Raw genomic sequence first — 20826 nt, forward strand, 5'->3', positions numbered from 1 at the left:
CACAACACTTGCCACCCCACTATCCTGCCGCAATACACAGACACTGAACACTGACGTCACGTCCTCTCTATACACTCTCCGAGACTGGAGTGAAAATGGCGGGGACGCGCAGCTCCCTATATGGAATCCAAATCCCGTGAGAATCCGACAGCGGGATGATGATGTTTTGCCGCGTTCAGGTTTTCAAGAGGGAAAGTCCGAGCCTGGCTCGGATCTGGACTCGGAAGGCAAAGTTCGGTAGGGTTCGGTACTCTGAGAATCGAACCCGCTCATCTCTAATTAAAATACATATTATGGCTGTTATACATATATAATTTTAATCTAAATGCTGCAAAAACCATGGCTGTTGAGATATATGCAATATAGAGCATAAATGGGCACTGGAAAGTAGTGATGAGCGCCTGAAATTTTTCGGGTTTTGTGTTTTGGTTTTGGGTTCGGTTCCGCGGCCGTGTTTTGGGTTCGACCGCGTTTTGGCAAAACCTCACCGAATTTTTTTTGTCGGATTCGGGTGTGTTTTGGATTCGGGTGTTTTTTTCAAAAAACCCTAAAAAACAGCTTAAATCATAGAATTTGGGGGTCATTTTGATCCCAAAGTATTATTAACCTCAAAAACCATAATTTCCACTCATTTTCAGTCTATTCTGAATACCTCACACCTCACAATATTATTTTTAGTCCTAAAATTTGCACCGAGGTCGCTGTGTGAGTAAGATAAGCGACCCTAGTGGCCGACACAAACACCGGGCCCATCTAGGAGTGGCACTGCAGTGTCACGCAGGATGTCCCTTCCAAAAAACCCTCCCCAAACAGCACATGACGCAAAGAAAAAAAGAGGCGCAATGAGGTAGCTGTGTGAGTAAGATTAGCGACCCTAGTGGCCGACACAAACACCGGGCCCATCTAGGAGTGGCACTGCAGTGTCACGCAGGATGTCCCTTCCAAAAAACCCTCCCCAAACAGCACATGACGCAAAGAAAAAAAGAGGCGCAATGAGGTAGCTGACTGTGTGAGTAAGATAAGCGACCCTAGTGGCCGACACAAACACCGGGCCCATCTAGGAGTGGCACTGCAGTGTCACGCAGGATGGCCCTTCCAAAAAACCCTCCCCAAACAGCACATGACGCAAAGAAAAAAAGAGGCGCAATGAGGTAGCTGTGTGAGTAAGATTAGCGACCCTAGTGGCCGACACAAACACCGGGCCCATCTAGGAGTGGCACTGCAGTGTCACGCAGGATGTCCCTTCCAAAAAACCCTCCCCAAACAGCACATGACGCAAAGAAAAAAAGAGGCGCAATGAGGTAGCTGACTGTGTGAGTAAGATAAGCGACCCTAGTGGCCGACACAAACACCGGGCCCATCTAGGAGTGGCACTGCAGTGTCACGCAGGATGGCCCTTCCAAAAAACCCTCCCCAAACAGCACATGACGCAAAGAAAAAAAGAGGCGCAATGAGGTAGCTGACTGTGTGAGTAAGATAAGCGACCCTAGTGGCCGACACAAACACCGGGCCCATCTAGGAGTGGCACTGCAGTGTCACGCAGGATGGCCCTTCCAAAAAACCCTCCCCAAACAGCACATGACGCAAAGAAAAAAAGAGGCGCAATGAGGTAGCTGACTGTGTGAGTAAGATAAGCGACCCTAGTGGCCGACACAAACACCGGGCCCATCTAGGAGTGGCACTGCAGTGTCACGCAGGATGTCCCTTCCAAAAAACCCTCCCCAAACAGCACATGACGCAAAGAAAAAAAGAGGCGCAATGAGGTAGCTGACTGTGTGAGTAAGATAAGCGACCCTAGTGGCCGACACAAACACCGGGCCCATCTAGGAGTGGCACTGCAGTGTCACGCAGGATGTCCCTTCCAAAAAACCCTCCCCAAACAGCACATGACGCAAAGAAAAAAAGAGGCGCAATGAGGTAGCTGTGTGAGTAAGATTAGCGACCCTAGTGGCCGACACAAACACCGGGCCCATCTAGGAGTGGCACTGCAGTGTCACGCAGGATGTCCCTTCCAAAAAACCCTCCCCAAACAGCACATGACGCAAAGAAAAAAAGAGGCGCAATGAGGTAGCTGACTGTGTGAGTAAGATAAGCGACCCTAGTGGCCGACACAAACGCCGGGCCCATCTAGGAGTGGCACTGCAGTGTCACGTAGGATGGCCCTTCCAAAAAAACCTCCCCAAACAGCACATGACGCAAAGAAAAATAAAAGAAAAAAGAGGTGCAAGATGGAATTGTCCTTGGGCCCTCCCACCCACCCTTATGTTGTATAAACAAAACAGGACATGCACACTTTAACCAACCCATCATTTCAGTGACAGGGTCTGCCACACGACTGTGACTGATATGACGGGTTGGTTTGGACCCCCCCCCAAAAAGAAGCAATTAATCTCTCCTTGCACAAACTGGCTCTACAGAGGCAAGATGTCCACCTCATCATCATCCTCCGATATATCACCGTGTACATCCCCCTCCTCACAGATTATCAATTCGTCCCCACTGGAATCCACCATCTCAGCTCCCTGTGTACTTTGTGGAGGCAATTGCTGCTGGTCAATGTCTCCACGGAGGAATTGATTATAATTCATTTTAATGAACATCATCTTCTCCACATTTTCTGGATGTAACCTCGTACGCCGATTGCTGACAAGGTGAGCGGCGGCACTAAACACTCTTTCGGAGTACACACTTGTGGGAGGGCAACTTAGGTAGAATAAAGCCAGTTTGTGCAAGGGCCTCCAAATTGCCTCTTTTTCCTGCCAGTATAAGTACGGACTGTGTGACGTGCCTACTTGGATGCGGTCACTCATATAATCCTCCACCATTCTTTCAATGGGGAGAGAATCATATGCAGTGACAGTAGACGACATGTCCGTAATCGTTGTCAGGTCCTTCAGTCCGGACCAGATGTCAGCATCAGCAGTCGCTCCAGACTGCCCTGCATCACCGCCAGCGGGTGGGCTCGGAATTCTGAGCCTTTTCCTCGCACCCCCAGTTGCGGGAGAATGTAAAGGAGGAGATGTTGACAGGTCGCGTTCCGCTTGACTTGACAATTTTCTCACCAGCAGGTCTTTCAACCCCAGCAGACTTGTGTCTGCCGGAAAGAGAGATCCAAGGTAGGCTTTAAATCTAGGATCGAGCATGGTGGCCAAAATGTAGTGCTCTGATTTCAACAGATTGACCACCCGTGAATCCTTGTTAAGCGAATTAAGGGCTCCATCCACAAGTCCCACATGCCTAGCGGAATCGCTCCGTGTTAGCTCCTCCTTCAATGTCTCCAGCTTCTTCTGCAAAAGCCTGATGAGGGGAATGACCTGACTCAGGCTGGCAGTGTCTGAACTGACTTCACGTGTGGCAAGTTCAAAGGGCATCAGAACCTTGCACAACGTTGAAATCATTCTCCACTGCGCTTGAGACAGGTGCATTCCACCTCCTATATCGTGCTCAATTGTATAGGCTTGAATGGCCTTTTGCTGCTCCTCCAACCTCTGAAGCATATAGAGGGTTGAATTCCACCTCGTTACCACTTCTTGCTTCAGATGATGGCAGGGCAGGTTCAGTAGTTTTTGGTGGTGCTCCAGTCTTCTGTACGTGGTGCCTGTACGCCGAAAGTGTCCCGCAATTCTTCTGGCCACCGACAGCATCTCTTGCACGCCCCTGTCGTTTTTTAAATAATTCTGCACCACCAAATTCAAGGTATGTGCAAAACATGGGACGTGCTGGAATTTGCCCATATTTAATGCACACACAATATTGCTGGCGTTGTCCGATGCCACAAATCCACAGGAGAGTCCAATTGGGGTAAGCCATTCCGCGATGATCTTCCTCAGTTGCCGTAAGAGGTTTTCAGCTGTGTGCGTATTCTGGAAACCGGTGATACAAAGCGTAGCCTGCCTAGGAAAGAGTTGGCGTTTGCGAGATGCTGCTACTGGTGCCGCCGCTGCTGTTCTTGCGGCGGGAGTCCATACATCTACCCAGTGGGCTGTCACAGTCATATAGTCCTGACCCTGCCCTGCTCCACTTGTCCACATGTCCGTGGTTAAGTGGACATTGGGTACAGCTGCATTTTTTAGGACACTGGTGACTCTTTTTCTGAGGTCTGTGTACATTTTCGGTATCGCCTGCCTAGAGAAATGGAACCTAGATGGTATTTGGTACCGGGGACACAGTACCTCCAACAAGTCTCTAGTTGGCTCTGCAGTAATGATGGATACCGGAACCACGTTTCTCACCACCCAGGATGCCAAGGCCTCAGTTATCCGCTTTGCAGTAGGATGACTGCTGTGATATTTCATCTTCCTCGCAAAGGACTGTTGGACAGTCAATTGCTTGGTGGAAGTAGTAAAAGTGGTCTTACGACTTCCCCTCTGGGATGACCATCGACTCCCAGCAGCAACAACAGCAGCGCCAGCAGCAGTAGGCGTTACACGCAAGGATGCATCGGAGGAATCCCAGGCAGGAGAGGAATCGTCAGAATTGCCAGTGACATGGCCTGCAGGACTATTGGCATTCCTGGGGAAGGAGGAAATTGACACTGAGGGAGTTGGTGGGGTGGTTTGCGTGAGCTTGGTTACAAGAGGAAAGGATTTACTGGTCAGTGGACTGCTTCCGCTGTCACCCAAAGTTTTTGAACTTGTCACTGACTTATTATGAATGCGCTGCAGGTGACGTATAAGGGAGGATGTTCCGAGGTGGCTAACGTCCTTACCCCTACTTATTACAGCTTGACAAAGGGAACACACGGCTTGACACCTGTTGTCCGCATTTCTGTTGAAATAGTTCCACACCGAAGAGCTGATTTTTTTGGTATTTTCACCAGGCATGTCAACGGCCATATTCCTCCCACGGACAACAGGTGTCTCCCCGGGTGCTTGACTTAAACAAACCACCTCACCATCAGAATCCTCCTGGTCAATTTCCTCCCCAGCGCCAGCAACACCCATATCCTCCTCATCCTGGTGTACTTCAACACTGACATCTTCAATCTGACTATCAGGAACTGGACTGCGGGTGCTCCTTCCAGCACTTGCAGGGGGCGTGCAAATGGTGGAAGGCGCATGCTCTTCACGTCCAGTGTTGGGAAGGTCAGGCATCGCAACCGACACAATTGGACTCTCCTTGTGGATTTGGGATTTCGAAGAACGCACAGTTCTTTGCGGTGCTACTGCTTTTGCCAGCTTGAGTCTTTTCATTTTTCTAGCGAGAGGCTGAGTGCCTCCATCCTCATGTGAAGCTGAACCACTAGCCATGAACATAGGCCAGGGCCTCAGCCGTTCCTTGCCACTCCGTGTGGTAAATGGCATATTGGCAAGTTTACGCTTCTCCTCCGACAATTTTATTTTAGGTTTTGGAGTCCTTTTTTTACTGATATTTGCTGTTTTGGATTTGACATGCTCTGTACTATGACATTGGGCATCGGCCTTGGCAGACGACGTTGCTGGCATTTCATCGTCTCGGCCATGACTAGTGGCAGCAGCTTCAGCACGAGGTGGAAGTGGATCTTGATCTTTCCCTAATTTTGGAACCTCAACATTTTTGTTCTCCATATTTTAATAGGCACAACTAAAAGGCACCTCAGGTAAACAATGGAGATGGATGGATACTAGTATACAATTATGGACGGACTGCCGAGTGCCGACACAGAGGTAGCTACAGCCGTGGACTACCGTACTGTGTCTGCTGCTATATAGACTGGTTGATAAAGAGATGTAGTATGTATGTATAAAGATGAAAGAAAAAAAAGCCACGGGTAGGTGGTATACAATTATGGACGGACTGCCGAGTGCCGACACAGAGGTAGCTACAGCCGTGGACTACCGTACTGTACTGTGTCTGCTGCTAATATAGACTGGATGATAATGAGATGTAGTATGTATAAAGAAGAAAGAAAAAAAAAACACGGGTAGGTGGTATACAATTATGGATGGACTGCCGAGTGCCGACACAGAGGTAGCTACAGCCGTGGACTACCGTACTGTACTGTGTCTGCTGCTAATATAGACTGGATGATAATGAGATGTAGTATGTATAAAGAAGAAAGAAAAAAAAACCACGGGTAGGTGGTATACAATTATGGATGGACTGCCGAGTGCCGACACAGAGGTAGCTACAGCCGTGGACTACCGTACTGTACTGTGTCTGCTGCTAATATAGACTGGTTGATAATGAGATGTAGTATGTATGTATAAAGAAGAAAGAAAAAAAAACCACGGGTAGGTGGTATACAATTATGGACGGACTGCCGAGTGCCGACACAGAGGTAGCTACAGCCGTGGACTACCGTACTGTACTGTGTCTGCTGCTAATATAGACTGGTTGATAATGAGATGTAGTATGTATGTATAAAGAAGAAAGAAAAAAAAACCACGGGTAGGTGGTATACAATTATGGACGGACTGCCGAGTGCCGACACAGAGGTAGCTACAGCCGTGGACTACCGTACTGTACTGTGTCTGCTGCTAATATAGACTGGATGATAATGAGATGTAGTATGTATAAAGAAGAAAGAAAAAAAAACCACGGGTAGGTGGTATACAATTATGGATGGACTGCCGAGTGCCGACACAGAGGTAGCTAAAGCCGTGAACTACCGTACTGTGTCTGCTGCGACTGGATGATAAATAATGATATAAAAAATATATATATATCACTACTGCAGCCGGACAGGTATATATTATATAATGACGGACCTGCTGGACACTGTCTGTCAGCAGAATGAGTTTTTTATAGAATAAAAAAAAAAACACCACACAAGTCACACGACGAGTGTTTAACTTTTTCAGGCAATCACAATATAGTATACTACTAACTATACTGGTGGTCAGTGTGGTCAGGTCACTGGTCAGTCACACTGGCAGTGGCACTCCTGCAGCAAAAGTGTGCACTGTTTAATTTTAATAATATGTACTCCTGGCTCCTGCTATAACCTATAACTGGCACTGCTCCCCAGTCTCCCCCACAATTATAAGCTGTGTGAGCACAGTCAGATATATACATAGATGATGCAGCACACTGGGCTGAGCAGTGCACACAGATATGGTATGTGACTGAGTCACTGTGTATCATTTTTTTCAGGCAGAGAACGGATTATATTAAATAAAACTGCACTGTCTGGTGGTCACTGTGGTCAGTCACTACTAAACTCTGCACTCTCTACAGTACTCCTAAGCTCCAGTAAATCAAGTGTCTCTGTCTCAAATCAATCTCACTCTCTCTCTTCTAATCTAAATGGAGAGGACGCCAGCCACGTCCTCTCCCTATCAATCTCAATGCACGTGTGAAAATGGCGGCGACGCGCGGCTCCTTATATAGAATCCGAGTCTCGCGATAGAATCCGAGCCTCGCGAGAATCCGACAGCGTCATGATGACGTTCGGGCGCGCTCGGGTTAACCGAGCAAGGCGGGAAGATCCGAGTCGCTCGGACCCGTGAGAAAAAACATGAAGTTCGGGCGGGTTCGGATTCAGAGGAACCGAACCCGCTCATCTCTACTGGAAAGGCAAATATTCCAGGCAATGGATAAGTTACATCATAAAAGGACTGCTAGAATGCACAGAGTCAGGGAATGGAACGCATCCTGGAAGTAGTGCGGGGGAGAGCTCAGGGAGCGCTAAGCACGCCCCCAAAGTTACGAAAACAGGGGTGATGTAATGAGTCTCCGTCCCTTCTCCCCCAATGCCCGGACTCCTTTTCGAACTCAGGTTCGTCAGGTCCCGCATCTCACTCTTAACACGTTGGGAGGTATGTATTTGTGATGGTTAAACCCTAGATTGCACCATGTACTGTTCCTGCTTCGCTGAACTGTTCAGCAGAATATGAAAGTCTATCTATTGTTCATCACTCGATAGGTAAAGATGGATCAGACCTTTTTATTAAGATAGATCTGATCTTTGATACACACCAGTAAATCCCCAGAGAGGTGCATACACAAGGAAGTCAGCTTATAAAACATGTTTAGATAAAGCCAATTCAATACAAGGTTTGTGACCATGCTGTAGTCCATTTAGGATAGATGGACGGACGGACGGACGGACGGACAGACAGACAGACAGACAGACAGACAGACAGACAGACAGACAGACAGACAGACAGACAGACACATACATACTTGGTCATAATAGCAGAGGAAAAGCTGCTCCGTTTAATGAAAGAGAACTGGTCATTAAGGGGCAGTTCCTGAACCTTGTCTGTATCAATGCAGTGAGGGACGCCTTCTGCAAAAACTTTCCACCTGTAGGAGACAAATTAAAGTTATACCTAAAGAAAGCATTCAGCTATGTTCCTCTTGCAAAGAAAATGTCTTACTCGTTTTAAAAAAAGTGCCCCCTAGTGCTCACACTGCATTGTGCTGTCAGGTGCTGTTTGCCTGATGGAGGAGGTTGCACACGGGCCTCCTCCTCTGTTAAAACGCTCCTAGGCTGGCTGGCAATTTTTAGCCTGGAGGCTGGAAATACACAGTACTGGCCCAGGGTTGGGTTCGGGTGATCGGTGTTTGGGATCCCGCCAGTCGCCAAACCGACGCTGTGATCACAAGCTTTAGATTGTCGGCGGGGGGGGGGGGAGGGGGGGGAGCATCCCAATGTAGCTGAGCTCGCCACTGGTTCTATTCCCAATCTATGGGTGTATGATGTGATATTTTTTACCATACATTTTTATTAACTTATTGCTTGGTCTATTTAGGTGTCTTCTTTATTAATTTATGTTTGTGTATGTGTTATACACTGATACTTATTTATTAACAGTTTCTTATATAGTGCAACATATTCCGTTGCACTTTACAATTAGAACAACAGTAATAGAACAAAACAAAAATCGGAAAGAGTGTGGAAAAGGCCTTGCGCTTTCTCTTTCAAATTAGCAGCTGGTTTGCAAACACATGGAGCACACCCACAAACAACGGCTTCCAGAATACCATATGAACCCCCCCAAAAGAGGCTTGCAACTAGCGCTTAGAAAGCTATTCCGTATCAATACATATAATGATGAGTGGTCTCTGTGATCACTTCCAAACCGATGATAACTTTATCTCTCTCTAATGGATAGGAACTTACATTCTATTTCTTTCTCGAATGCACATAACAGTATCTTTATGTAGAGAAAAATCTCCTGGCTTGCTCTCACACTAGAAACGTAATAATTGGACACTTACACGTATATTCTGTGCCACATGCATGTAAAGGTATCTTTCAATTCTCACAAAGGGCTGTCAATCATTCACAGATCCATCCGGTGCAACTTTCAAATGATGTTTAATAAAAAAAACTCCACAAAGTGTAACAATCCGTGTTAACACAATAAAACAATAGTAAAAACATCCACAACTGGAGCTGATGATAAATACCGAACGAACAGTCTCATTGGGAACCGATGAATATGCGTCCTGGCTGCAGACACGGGGCGGATACGGCAGATGATAAAAGCCGACCTTCGTCCTCCGAGGTCCTATTTGAATGTAGCCTCCAGTCATTGGGTATGGCAGCTCCATGTGTTTGCAAACTAGCTGCTAATTCGAAAGAGAAAGTGCAAGGCCTTTTCCACACACTTTTCGATTCTTGTCTTGTTTTACACCCAGGAATTGGCCTCGCTGCTTTCATTTATTTGGTGCTATTAAAAGGGGTTTTAAGGTCCCTTTTTACAAATAAATCATCTGCCCCTCCTGCAGTACACGTGGTTTTGCCCAACTGCTAACAAATTTGCTGCTGCGATCAACTCAGAATTAGGCCCTACTGTATATTCAAATTGTCATTTCCTGCTAGAGATTGGGAACTATCTGTGACTCCAGTGCACATTGCAGATTACGTTACCTCTGTTCTGGTCACAAGGAATAATTTACAGTATGTAGGAGACAGCAAGAGAAAGACCAGAGCGACATAGCTGGGACCTGTTATGAAATCTGGTGCACAACAAAAATGTGCTATTGCTTACAGCTGCTGAAGCTGTTTGCTTCCATTCTCTAAACAGCTGTAGACAGGGGCGTAGCAGGAACTTTGTGGGCCACATAGCAACATATTTAAGGGGCCCCCATCCCAATGCTTCTAGAGAGACACTTCTCTGCAGCAGTTGTTAATTTTATGCCCTATAATAGTTCCCTAGTTCATTTTCTGAACCATAGTAGAGCCTTATTTAATGTTATGCCCCATAGTAGTGCCCTAGTTTCTTTTATGAATCTCACTAGTGCTTAAGTTCACCCTATGTCACATTTCAGAGCCACCAGTACACATTATGCCACACAGTACCCCCAGTTCACATTATGATACAGTATATAGCATATATTATTTGCTATAGTACCTTCTTCTAGTCAACCAGATTTCATTAATATCCCCAGTCAAAGAGAGTTCTAGTTTCAAGAGAATCATCTCTCCATGGGAAGGTTCCCCAGAGATAGGACAGCCGGTATATAAAACATCACTGCATATACATCATACTTGCCTACCCTCCCGGAATGGCCGGGAGGCTCCCGAAAATCGGATGGCCCTCCCGGCCCCCCCGGAGAGGTGGGCAAGCCTCCCGCTTTCCCTGCAGCCCCTCCACGACCCTCCTAGGCCGCCCGCACTGAATCGCGCCATCGTAGCTCCATCCCCCGCTATACAGCGCCTATTCGGCACTGCATAGCGGGGGGCGGATCCACAATGATGCGATCCTGATGTCACGCCCCCGGACTGCCCACTTCCCTGTTGGTCACGTCCCCGGACCACCCATCCTGCTGCAGGCCATGCCCCCATGCACCTACAACGCTGCCTCCTCCCGGAGGAGGGGGCAGCAAAGTAGGTAAGTGTGATGAACATTGAACACTCACTTGTGTGTAGATCTCTGCCTCTCCAGTTCCGCTCTCCGTTGTTGCTGGAGAACAGGGGGAGTATTCCCAGATAATATGACACCTGAAACAGAGAACAGGTCATACTACAACAGTATCCTCTACTTTGTACTGTAGTGAACCTGGTGATTAGGAGTTGATATTAAGCATGCGGACAGTTGAGCCATGTGACTCCAAAGGAGAAAGTCCACCCATGTTCCTTCCTACATATAAAGTAACATGTACTCTAGTATCTCCCAACTATTCTACATAGAACCACTCTAATTAGCTATATATTGTCTAGCACAGTTCGCTAATATTCATTTGGAAACATTATATAGTGATTTGTAGAGGGTTTATGATGCATTGAGTATAACTGGACCTATGAGCTCCTAGCTGCACCCAGGTCAGCGGATCTTTCCTGTTATCTGCCCTTCACTATTTTTGTATATACAGTAACATGACACTTTAAATAGCAAAATACCTTTCTGCAGCGGGGTACACTGGGGTACACTGGGATTCCACAAGGATAACATCAGGGTGTAGAGTTGGATCTTGATCCGAGGCACCAACAGGCTAAAAGCTTTGACTGTTCCATAGATGCACAGCGCCGCCTCCTCTATAACCCCGCCTCCGTGCACAGGATCTCAGTTTGTAAGTTGGTGCAGGCAGCTAACAGGGAGGGCTGTGCTAGGCAGCCCTGAAAAGAGCTTTTTTAGAAGACAGAAGACTTCAAGGGCCGCAGCACAGGCACTTAAAAGTGCTACATGTCAGTTTGATATATCGTGCTGCTGCTCACTCACCTCCCACAGCGGCGCTGTATACTCCCACGCCCTGGTTGCCGGGTACTTACAGCGGAGGACTCCGGTATCTCTTCAGGCACACACACTTGCCACTGCTCTCCAGGATCGCGTGGCCGCATTACAGGGAGGAGGTAAGAGGGTCCCCCAGACAGGACCCGCTGAAAACCGCGATCCGCCGCGGTCTCTAGGAGATGGGCCGCGCACGCTGGCGTTGACACTGTGGCCATACAGGGACCCCACTAGACCACCAGCGCAAGGGGCACAGGTCGGATTACCTCATAATCCACTTTAATAGGCCCCGCAGTACCCGGTGGTGAGGTCAAGGGGATAAGGCTCTGGCCTGTAGCCCCTCCCCCAGTCCCAGGCATCATTTACTGCAAATGTTCCCACCCTGGAGCTGCATCTCTCTGTCTCCCTCACTCCCTGTCAGCGTTTGGGTGCCATTACACACATGCTGAGCTGATTCTGGTACTACTCCTCTGTAAAGCCGCCTGCATCATCAGCGCTGTACATTTATAGGACACTTAAGTATTCTACATGTCATTCAGACAGTGTTTGTTAAGAACAAGTGTATTACTACAGGGATATTTAGTACAAGTATACTGTGATATACATCCAGTCTTTACTGTGCACTGTTATATCTATATACATATAGAGATGAGCGCCGGAAATTTTTCGGGTTTTGTGTTTTGGTTTTGGGTTCGGTTCCGCGGCCGTGTTTTGGGTTCGACCGCGTTTTGGCAAAACCTCACCGAATTTTTTTTGTCGGATTCGGGTGTGTTTTGGATTCGGGTGTTTTTTTCAAAAAACCCTAAAAAACAGCTTAAATCATAGAATTTGGGGGTCATTTTGATCCCAAAGTATTAGTAACCTCAAAAACCATAATTTACACTCATTTTCAGTCTATTCTGAATACCTCACACCTCACAATATTATTTTTAGTCCTAAAATTTGCACCGAGGTCGCTGTGTGAGTAAGATAAGCGACCCTAGTGGCCGACACAAACACCGGGCCCATCTAGGAGTGGCACTGCAGTGTCACGCAGGATGTCCCTTCCAAAAAACCCTCCCCAAACAGCACATGACGCAAAGAAAAAAAGAGGCGCAATGAGGTAGCTGTGTGAGTAAGATAAGCGTGTCACGATCCGGGTATCTGGACGCCATTTCTTACCCATCAGATGCCTCCTAAGGCTGGCTCAGCGCTCCAGGACCGGATCCCATCTGTTATCCTAATGTTCACATTCCTGCACCCTCTCCTGTCTCTCTGAGACGCTGTCACAGTAACGCCTTATTACATCTGGCATGGCGTCTTCCGCGGCCTCCGCCGCCGTCCCTGAGCTTCTGCATGCAGAGTGTCAGAGTGGCGATTACGTCAGCCGCGGCCTCCGCTGTGTCCGCGTGGTTGGATGTGCACTTGTCAGCCTGGCGTCTCCTGTCTCCAGTGGCCGGCGCCGCCATTACTGTTTTCATTACCACATGGATTACAAACCAAACTTCCCTCCAAGTGTCTGCATGGGCGCAGCCATCTTGGATTCTGTCAGCTGATCATTTCCTCCAATCTGTTGTCAGTATTGTTAATCTGCATAATTGCCTAGCCAATCCCTTCCTTGCTGCAGGTATAAATACACTGTGCCTGAGCAAGGAAGGCGTCAGTGCTTTGGTTGTCAAACCTAGTTCCTGTTTGTCTCTCTCCTGTGATTGTCTTCCAGGTTCCAGCTCCTGTCTCAAGACTTCCACCATAGAGACCCGCACCAGCATTCCACCTGCGGTGTAGCCTGACTCTCCAATCCATTGTGGATTCATCTGTTTCCAGCTACAACATTACCTGCTTCCAGCTCAGCTTCCAGCAGAGTACAGCTTCCCTTAAAGGGCCGGTGTCCTTTCTACACTTTACCACTCTCCACCGGTATTATTATTTCTCCGCTCTCAAGTTCTACATTTCAGTTCATATTTCATCGCTCCCAAGTTCATTTATTATTTAACTGGTTCCAGCCAGTATCCACTCCGTGCTAACAACAGTCTGGTTCCAGCCAGTATCCACAGCAGCTGTTTTACCTTCAGCAACCCAGCTTTTCCTGGAACACCAGCTGGCACAATCCTGGGTTATCTCCATTGCTACAGTCGGGCCTGGTAAGGACTTTCCATCTAGAAGATCATAAGAACTATCTCACACTACCAGTGCCCTGTGGCTCCTGCCATCCCGTAGTACCCAGGAACTGTATTTATTATTTGCTGACTTTTACGTTTTCTTTTACTGCTGCTGTGTTGCGGAGTTGTCATAATAAACATCATTGACTTTTATCTAAGTTGTCGTGGTCACGCCTTCGGGCAGTTATTATTCATGTTACTTACATGTCCAGGGGTCTGATACAACCTCCCAGGTTCCGGTACATCTCAGCCCCTACAACTGAGGCTGCCTCCCGTCAGCTCAGGCCCTCAGTTGTGACAAAGCGACCCTAGTGGCCGACACAAACACCGGGCCCATCTAGGAGTGGCACTGCAGTGTCACGCAGGATGGCCCTTCCAAAAAACCCTCCCCAAACAGCACATGACGCAAAGAAAAAAAGAGGCGCAATGAGGTAGCTGACTGTGTGAGTAAGATAAGCGACCCTAGTGGCCGACACAAACACCGGGCCCATCTAGGAGTGGCACTGCAGTGTCACGCAGGATGGCCCTTCCAAAAAACCCTCCCCAAACAGCACATGACGCAAAGAAAAAAAGAGGCGCAATGAGGTAGCTGACTGTGTGAGTAAGATAAGCGACCCTAGTGGCCGACACAAACACCGGGCCCATCTAGGAGTGGCACTGCAGTGTCACGCAGGATGGCCCTTCCAAAAAACCCTCCCCAAACAGCACATGACGCAAAGAAAAAAAGAGGCGCAATGAGGTAGCTGACTGTGTGAGTAAGATAAGCGACCCTAGTGGCCGACACAAACACCGGGCCCATCTAGGAGTGGCACTGCAGTGTCACGCAGGATGGCCCTTCCAAAAAACCCTCCCCAAACAGCACATGACGCAAAGAAAAATAAAAGAAAAAAGAGGTGCAAGATGGAATTGTCCTTGGGCCCTCCCACCCACCCTTATGTTGTATAAACAGGACATGCACACTTTAACCAACCCATCATTTCAGTGACAGGGTCTGCCACACGACTGTGACTGATATGACGGGTTGGTTTGGACCCCCCCCAAAAAAGAAGCAATTAATCTCTCCTTGCACAAACTGGCTCTACAGAGGCAAGATGTCCACCTCATCATCATCCTCCGATATATCACCGTGTACATCCCCCTCCTCACAGATTATCAATTCGTCCCCACTGGAATCCACCATCTCAGCTCCCTGTGTACTTTGTGGAGGCAATTGCTGCTGGTCAATGTCTCCGCGGAGGAATTGATTATAATTCATTTTAATGAACATCATCTTCTCCACATTTTCTGGATGTAACCTCGTACGCCGATTGCTGACAAGGTGAGCGGCGGCACTAAACACTCTTTCGGAGTACACACTTGTGGGAGGGCAACTTAGGTAGAATAAAGCCAGTTTGTGCAAGGGCCTCCAAATTGCCTCTTTTTCCTGCCAGTATAAGTACGGACTGTGTGACGTGCCTACTTGGATGCGGTCACTCATATAATCCTCCACCATTCTTTCAATGTTGAGAGAATCATATGCAGTGACAGTAGACGACATGTCCGTAATCGTTGTCAGGTCCTTCAGTCCGGACCAGATGTCAGCATCAGCAGTCGCTCCAGACTGCCCTGCATCACCGCCAGCGGGTGGGCTCGGAATTCTGAGCCTTTTCCTCGCACCCCCAGTTGCGGGAGAATGTGAAGGAGGAGATGTTGACAGGTCGCGTTCCGCTTGACTTGACAATTTTCTCACCAGCAGGTCTTTCAACCCCAGCAGACTTGTGTCTGCCAGAAAGAGAGATCCAAGGTAGGTTTTAAATCTAGGATCGAGCACGGTGGCCAAAATGTAGTGCTCTGATTTCAACAGATTGACCACCCGTGAATCCTTGTTAAGCGAATTAAGGGCTCCATCCACAAGTCCCACATGCCTAGCGGAATCGCTCCGTGTTAGCTCCTCCTTCAATGTCTCCAGCTTCTTCTGCAAAAGCCTGATGAGGGGAATGACCTGACTCAGGCTGGCAGTGTCTGAACTGACTTCACGTGTGGCAAGTTCAAAGGGCATCAGAACCTTGCACAACGTTGAAATCATTCTCCACTGCACTTGAGACAGGTGCATTCCACCTCCTATATCGTGCTCAATTGTATAGGCTTGAATGGCCTTTTGCTGCTCCTCCAACCTCTGAAGCATATAGAGGGTTGAATTCCACCTCGTTACCACTTCTTGCTTCAGATGATGGCAGGGCAGGTTCAGTAGTTTTTGGTGGTGCTCCAGTCTTCTGTACGTGGTGCCTGTACGCTGAAAGTGTCCCGCAATTCTTCTGGCCACCGACAGCATCTCTTGCACGCCCCTGTCGTTTTTTGAAAAATTCTGCACCACCAAATTCAAGGTATGTGCAAAACATGGGACGTGCTGGAATTTGCCCATATTTAATGCACACACAATATTGCTGGCGTTGTCCGATGCCACAAATCCACAGGAGAGTCCAATTGGGGTAAGCCATTCTGCGATGATCTTCCTCAGTTGCCGTAAGAGGTTTTTAGCTGTGTGCGTATTCTGGAAAGCGGTGATACAAAGCGTAGCCTGCCTAGGAAAGAGTTGGCGTTTGCGAGATGCTGCTACTGGTGCCGCCGCTGCTGTTCTTGCGGCGGGAGTCCATACATCTACCCAGTGGGCTGTCACAGTCATATAGTCCTGACCCTGCCCTGCTCCACTTGTCCACATGTCCGTGGTTAAGTGGACATTGGGTACAACTGCATTTTTTAGGACACTGGTGAGTCTTTTTCTGACGTCCGTGTACATTCTCGGTATCGCCTGCCTAGAGAAGTGGAACCTAGATGGTATTTGGTAACGGGGGCACACTGCCTCAATAAATTGTCTAGTTCCCTGTGAACTAACGGCGGATACCGGACGCACGTCTAACACCAACATAGTTGTCAAGGCCTCAGTTATCCGCTTTGCAGCAGGATGACTGCTGTGATATTTCATCTTCCTCGCAAAGGACTGTTGGACAGTCAATTGCTTACTGGAAGTAGTACAAGTGGGCTTACGACTTCCCCTCTGGGATGACCATCGACTCCCAGCAGCAACAACAGCAGCGCCAGCAGCAGTAGGCGTTACACGCAAGGATGCATCGGAGGAATCCCAGGCAGGAGAGGACTCGTCAGAATTGCCAGTGACATGGCCTGCAGGACTATTGGCATTCCTGGGGAAGGAGGAAATTGACACTGAGGGAGTTGGTGGGGTGGTTTGCGTGAGCTTGGTTACAAGAGGAAGGGATTTACTGGTCAGTGGACTGCTTCCGCTGTCGCCCAAAGTTTTTGAACTTGTCACTGACTTATTATGAATGCGCTGCAGGTGACGTATAAGGGAGGATGTTCTGAGGTGGTTAACGTCCTTACCCCTACTTATTACAGCTTGACAAAGGGAACACACGGCTTGACAAATGTTGTCCGCATTTCTGGTGAAATACTTCCACACCGAAGAGCTGATTTTTTTTGTATTTTCACCAGGCATGTCAACGGCCATATTCCTCCCACGGACAACAGGTGTCTCCCCGGGTGCCTGACTTAAACAAACCACCTCACCATCAGAATCCTCCTGGTCAATTTCCTCCCCAGCGCCAGCAACACCCATATCCTCCTCATCCTGGTGTACTTCAACACTGACATCTTCAATCTGACTATCAGGAACTGGACTGCGGGTGCTCCTTCCAGCACTTGCAGGGGGCGTGCAAATGGTGGAAGGCGCATGCTCTTCACGTCCAGTGTTGGGAAGGTCAGGCATCGCAACCGACACAATTGGACTCTCCTTGTGGATTTGGGATTTCGAAGAACGCACAGTTCTTTGCGGTGCTTTTGCCAGCTTGAGTCTTTTCAGTTTTCTAGCGAGAGGCTGAGTGCTTCCATCCTCATGTGAAGCTGAACCACTAGCCATGAACATAGGCCAGGGCCTCAGCCGTTCCTTGCCACTCCGTGTGGTAAATGGCATATTGGCAAGTTTACGCTTCTCCTCCGACAATTTTATTTTAGGTTTTGGAGTCCTTTTTTTACTGATATTTGGTGTTTTGGATTTGACATGCTCTGTACTATGACATTGGGCATCGGCCTTGGCAGACGACGTTGCTGGCATTTCATCGTCTCGGCCATGACTAGTGGCAGCAGCTTCAGCACGAGGTGGAAGTGGATCTTGATCTTTCCCTAATTTTGGAACCTCAACATTTTTGTTCTCCATATTTTAATAGGCACAACTAAAAGGCACCTCAGGTAAACAATGGAGATGGATGGATACTAGTATACAATTATGGATGGACTGCCGAGTGCCGACACAGAGGTAGCTACAGCCATGGACTATTGTACTGTACTGTGTCTGCTGCTAATATAGACTGGATGATATTGAGATGTAGTATGTATGTATAAAGAAGAAAGAAAAAAAAACCACGGGTAGGTGGTATACAATTATGGATGGACTGCTGAGTGCCGACACAGAGGTAGCTACAGCCGTGGACTACTGTACTGTGTCTGCTGCTAATATAGACTGGTTGATAAAGAGATGTAGTATGTATGTATAAAGAAGAAAGAAAAAAAAACCACGGGTAGGTGGTATACAATTATGGATGGACTGCCAAGTGCCGACACAGAGGTAGCTACAGCCGTGGACTACCGTACTGTGTCTGCTGCTAATATAGACTGGTTGATAATGAGATGTAGTATGTATAAAGAAGAAAGAAAAAAAAACCACGGGTAGGTGGTATACAATTATGGACGGACTGCCGAGTGCCGACACAGAGGTAGCTACAGCCGTGGACTACCGTACTGTGTCTGCTGCTAATATAGACTGGTTGATAATGAGATGTAGTATGTATAAAGAAGAAAGAAAAAAAAAACCACGGGTAGGTGGTATACAATTATGGATGGACTGCCGAGTGCCAACACAGAGGTAGCTACAGCCGTGGACTACTGTACTGTGTCTGCTGCTAATATAGACTGGTTGATAAAGAGATGTAGTATGTATGTATAAAGAAGAAAGAAAAAAAAACCACGGGTAGGTGGTATACAATTATGGATGGACTGCCGAGTGCCGACACAGAGGTAGCTACAGCCGTGGACTACTGTACTGTGTCTGCTGCTAATATAGACTGGTTGATAAAGAGATGTAGTATGTATGTATAAAGAAGAAAGAAAAAAAAACCACGGGTAGGTGGTATACAATTATGGATGGACTGCCGAGTGCCGACACAGAGGTAGCTACAGCCGTGGACTACCGTACTGTGTCTTCTGCTAATATAGACTGGTTGATAATGAGATGTAGTATGTATAAAGAAGAAAGAAAAAAAAACCACGGGTAGGTGGTATACAATTATGGACGGACTGCCGAGTGCCGACACAGAGGTAGCTACAGCCGTGGACTACCGTACTGTGTCTGCTGCTAATATAGACTGGTTGATAATGAGATGTAGTATGTATAAAGAAGAAAGAAAAAAAAAACCACGGGTAGGTGGTATACAATTATGGATGGACTGCCGAGTGCCGACACAGAGGTAGCTACAGCCGTGGACTACTGTACTGTGTCTGCTGCTAATATAGACTGGTTGATAAAGAGATGTAGTATGTATGTATAAAGAAGAAAGAAAAAAAAACCACGGGTAGGTGGTATACAATTATGGACGGACTGCCGAGTGCCGACACAGAGGTAGCTACAGCCGTGGACTACCGTACTGTACTGTGTCTGCTGCTAATATAGACTGGTTGATAAAGAGATGTAGTATGTATGTATAAAGAAGAAAGAAAAAAAAAACACGGGTAGGTGGTATACAATTATGGATGGACTGCCGAGTGCCGACACAGAGGTAGCTACAGCCGTGGACTACTGTACTGTGTCTGCTGCTAATATAGACTGGTTGATAAAGAGATGTAGTATGTATGTATAAAGAAGAAAGAAAAAAAAACCACGGGTAGGTGGTATACAATTATGGACGGACTGCCGAGTGCCGACACAGAGGTAGCTACAGCCGTGGACTACCGTACTGTACTGTGTCTGCTGCTAATATAGACTGGTTGATAAAGAGATGTAGTATGTATGTATAAAGAAGAAAGAAAAAAAAACCACGGGTAGGTGGTATACAATTATGGATGGACTGCCGAGTGCCGACACAGAGGTAGCTACAGCCGTGGACTACTGTACTGTGTCTGCTGCTAATATAGACTGGTTGATAAAGAGATGTAGTATGTATGTATAAAGAAGAAAGAAAAAAAAACCACGGGTAGGTGGTATACAATTATGGATGGACTGCCGAGTGCCGACACAGAGGTAGCTACAGCCGTGAACTACCGTACTGTGTCTGCTGCGACTGGATGATAAATAATGATATAAAAAATATATATATATCACTACTGCAGCCGGACAGGTATATATTATATAATGACGGACCTGCTGGACACTGTCTGTCAGCAGAATGAGTTTTTTATAGAATAAAAAAAAAAACACCACACAAGTCACACGACGAGTGTTTAACTTTTTCAGGCAATCACAATATAGTATACTACTAACTATACTGGTGGTCAGTGTGGTCAGGTCACTGGTCAGTCACACTGGCAGTGGCACTCCTGCAGCAAAAGTGTGCACTGTTTAATTTTAATAATATGTACTCCTGGCTCCTGCTATAACCTATAACTGGCACTGCTCCCCAGTCTCCCCCACAATTATAAGCTGTGTGAGCACAGTCAGATATATACATAGATGATGCAGCACACTGTGCTGAGCAGTGCACACAGATATGGTATGTGACTGAGTCACTGTGTATCGTTTTTTTCAGGCAGAGAACGGATTATATTAAATAAAACTGCACTGTCTGGTGGTCACTGTGGTCAGTCACTACTAAACTCTGCACTCTCTACAGTACTCCTAAGCTCCAGTAAATCAAGTGTCTCTGTCTCAAATCAATCTCACTCTCTCTCTTCTAATCTAAATGGAGAGGACGCCAGCCACGTCCTCTCCCTATCAATCTCAATGCACGTGTGAAAATGGCGGCGACGCGCGGCTCCTTATATAGAATCCGAGTCTCGCGAGAATCCGACAGCGTCATGATGACGTTCGGGCGCGCTCGGGTTAA

At 47.4% G+C, this 20826-nt stretch overlaps 1 protein-coding gene across 1 annotated transcript in view; it reads right to left on the bottom strand.

Annotated features, from left to right (window-relative positions):
• The window catches only part of LOC135001480 (hydroperoxide isomerase ALOXE3-like), a 225206-nt gene that overhangs the window by 153202 nt on the left and 51178 nt on the right, over nucleotides 1-20826 (bottom strand). Inside the window, exons 4-5 of the mRNA XM_063951585.1 lie at nucleotides 10795-10876; nucleotides 8107-8229 (exon numbers count right to left, since the gene is read on the bottom strand). Of these exons, the coding sequence (XP_063807655.1) occupies nucleotides 8107-8229; nucleotides 10795-10876 (205 nt within the window). The remainder of the gene's footprint in view (nucleotides 1-8106; nucleotides 8230-10794; nucleotides 10877-20826) is intronic.

Source organism: Pseudophryne corroboree, chromosome 2 (assembly GCF_028390025.1).
Source record: "Pseudophryne corroboree isolate aPseCor3 chromosome 2, aPseCor3.hap2, whole genome shotgun sequence".
NCBI classification, from domain to species: Eukaryota; Metazoa; Chordata; class Amphibia; order Anura; family Myobatrachidae; genus Pseudophryne; species Pseudophryne corroboree.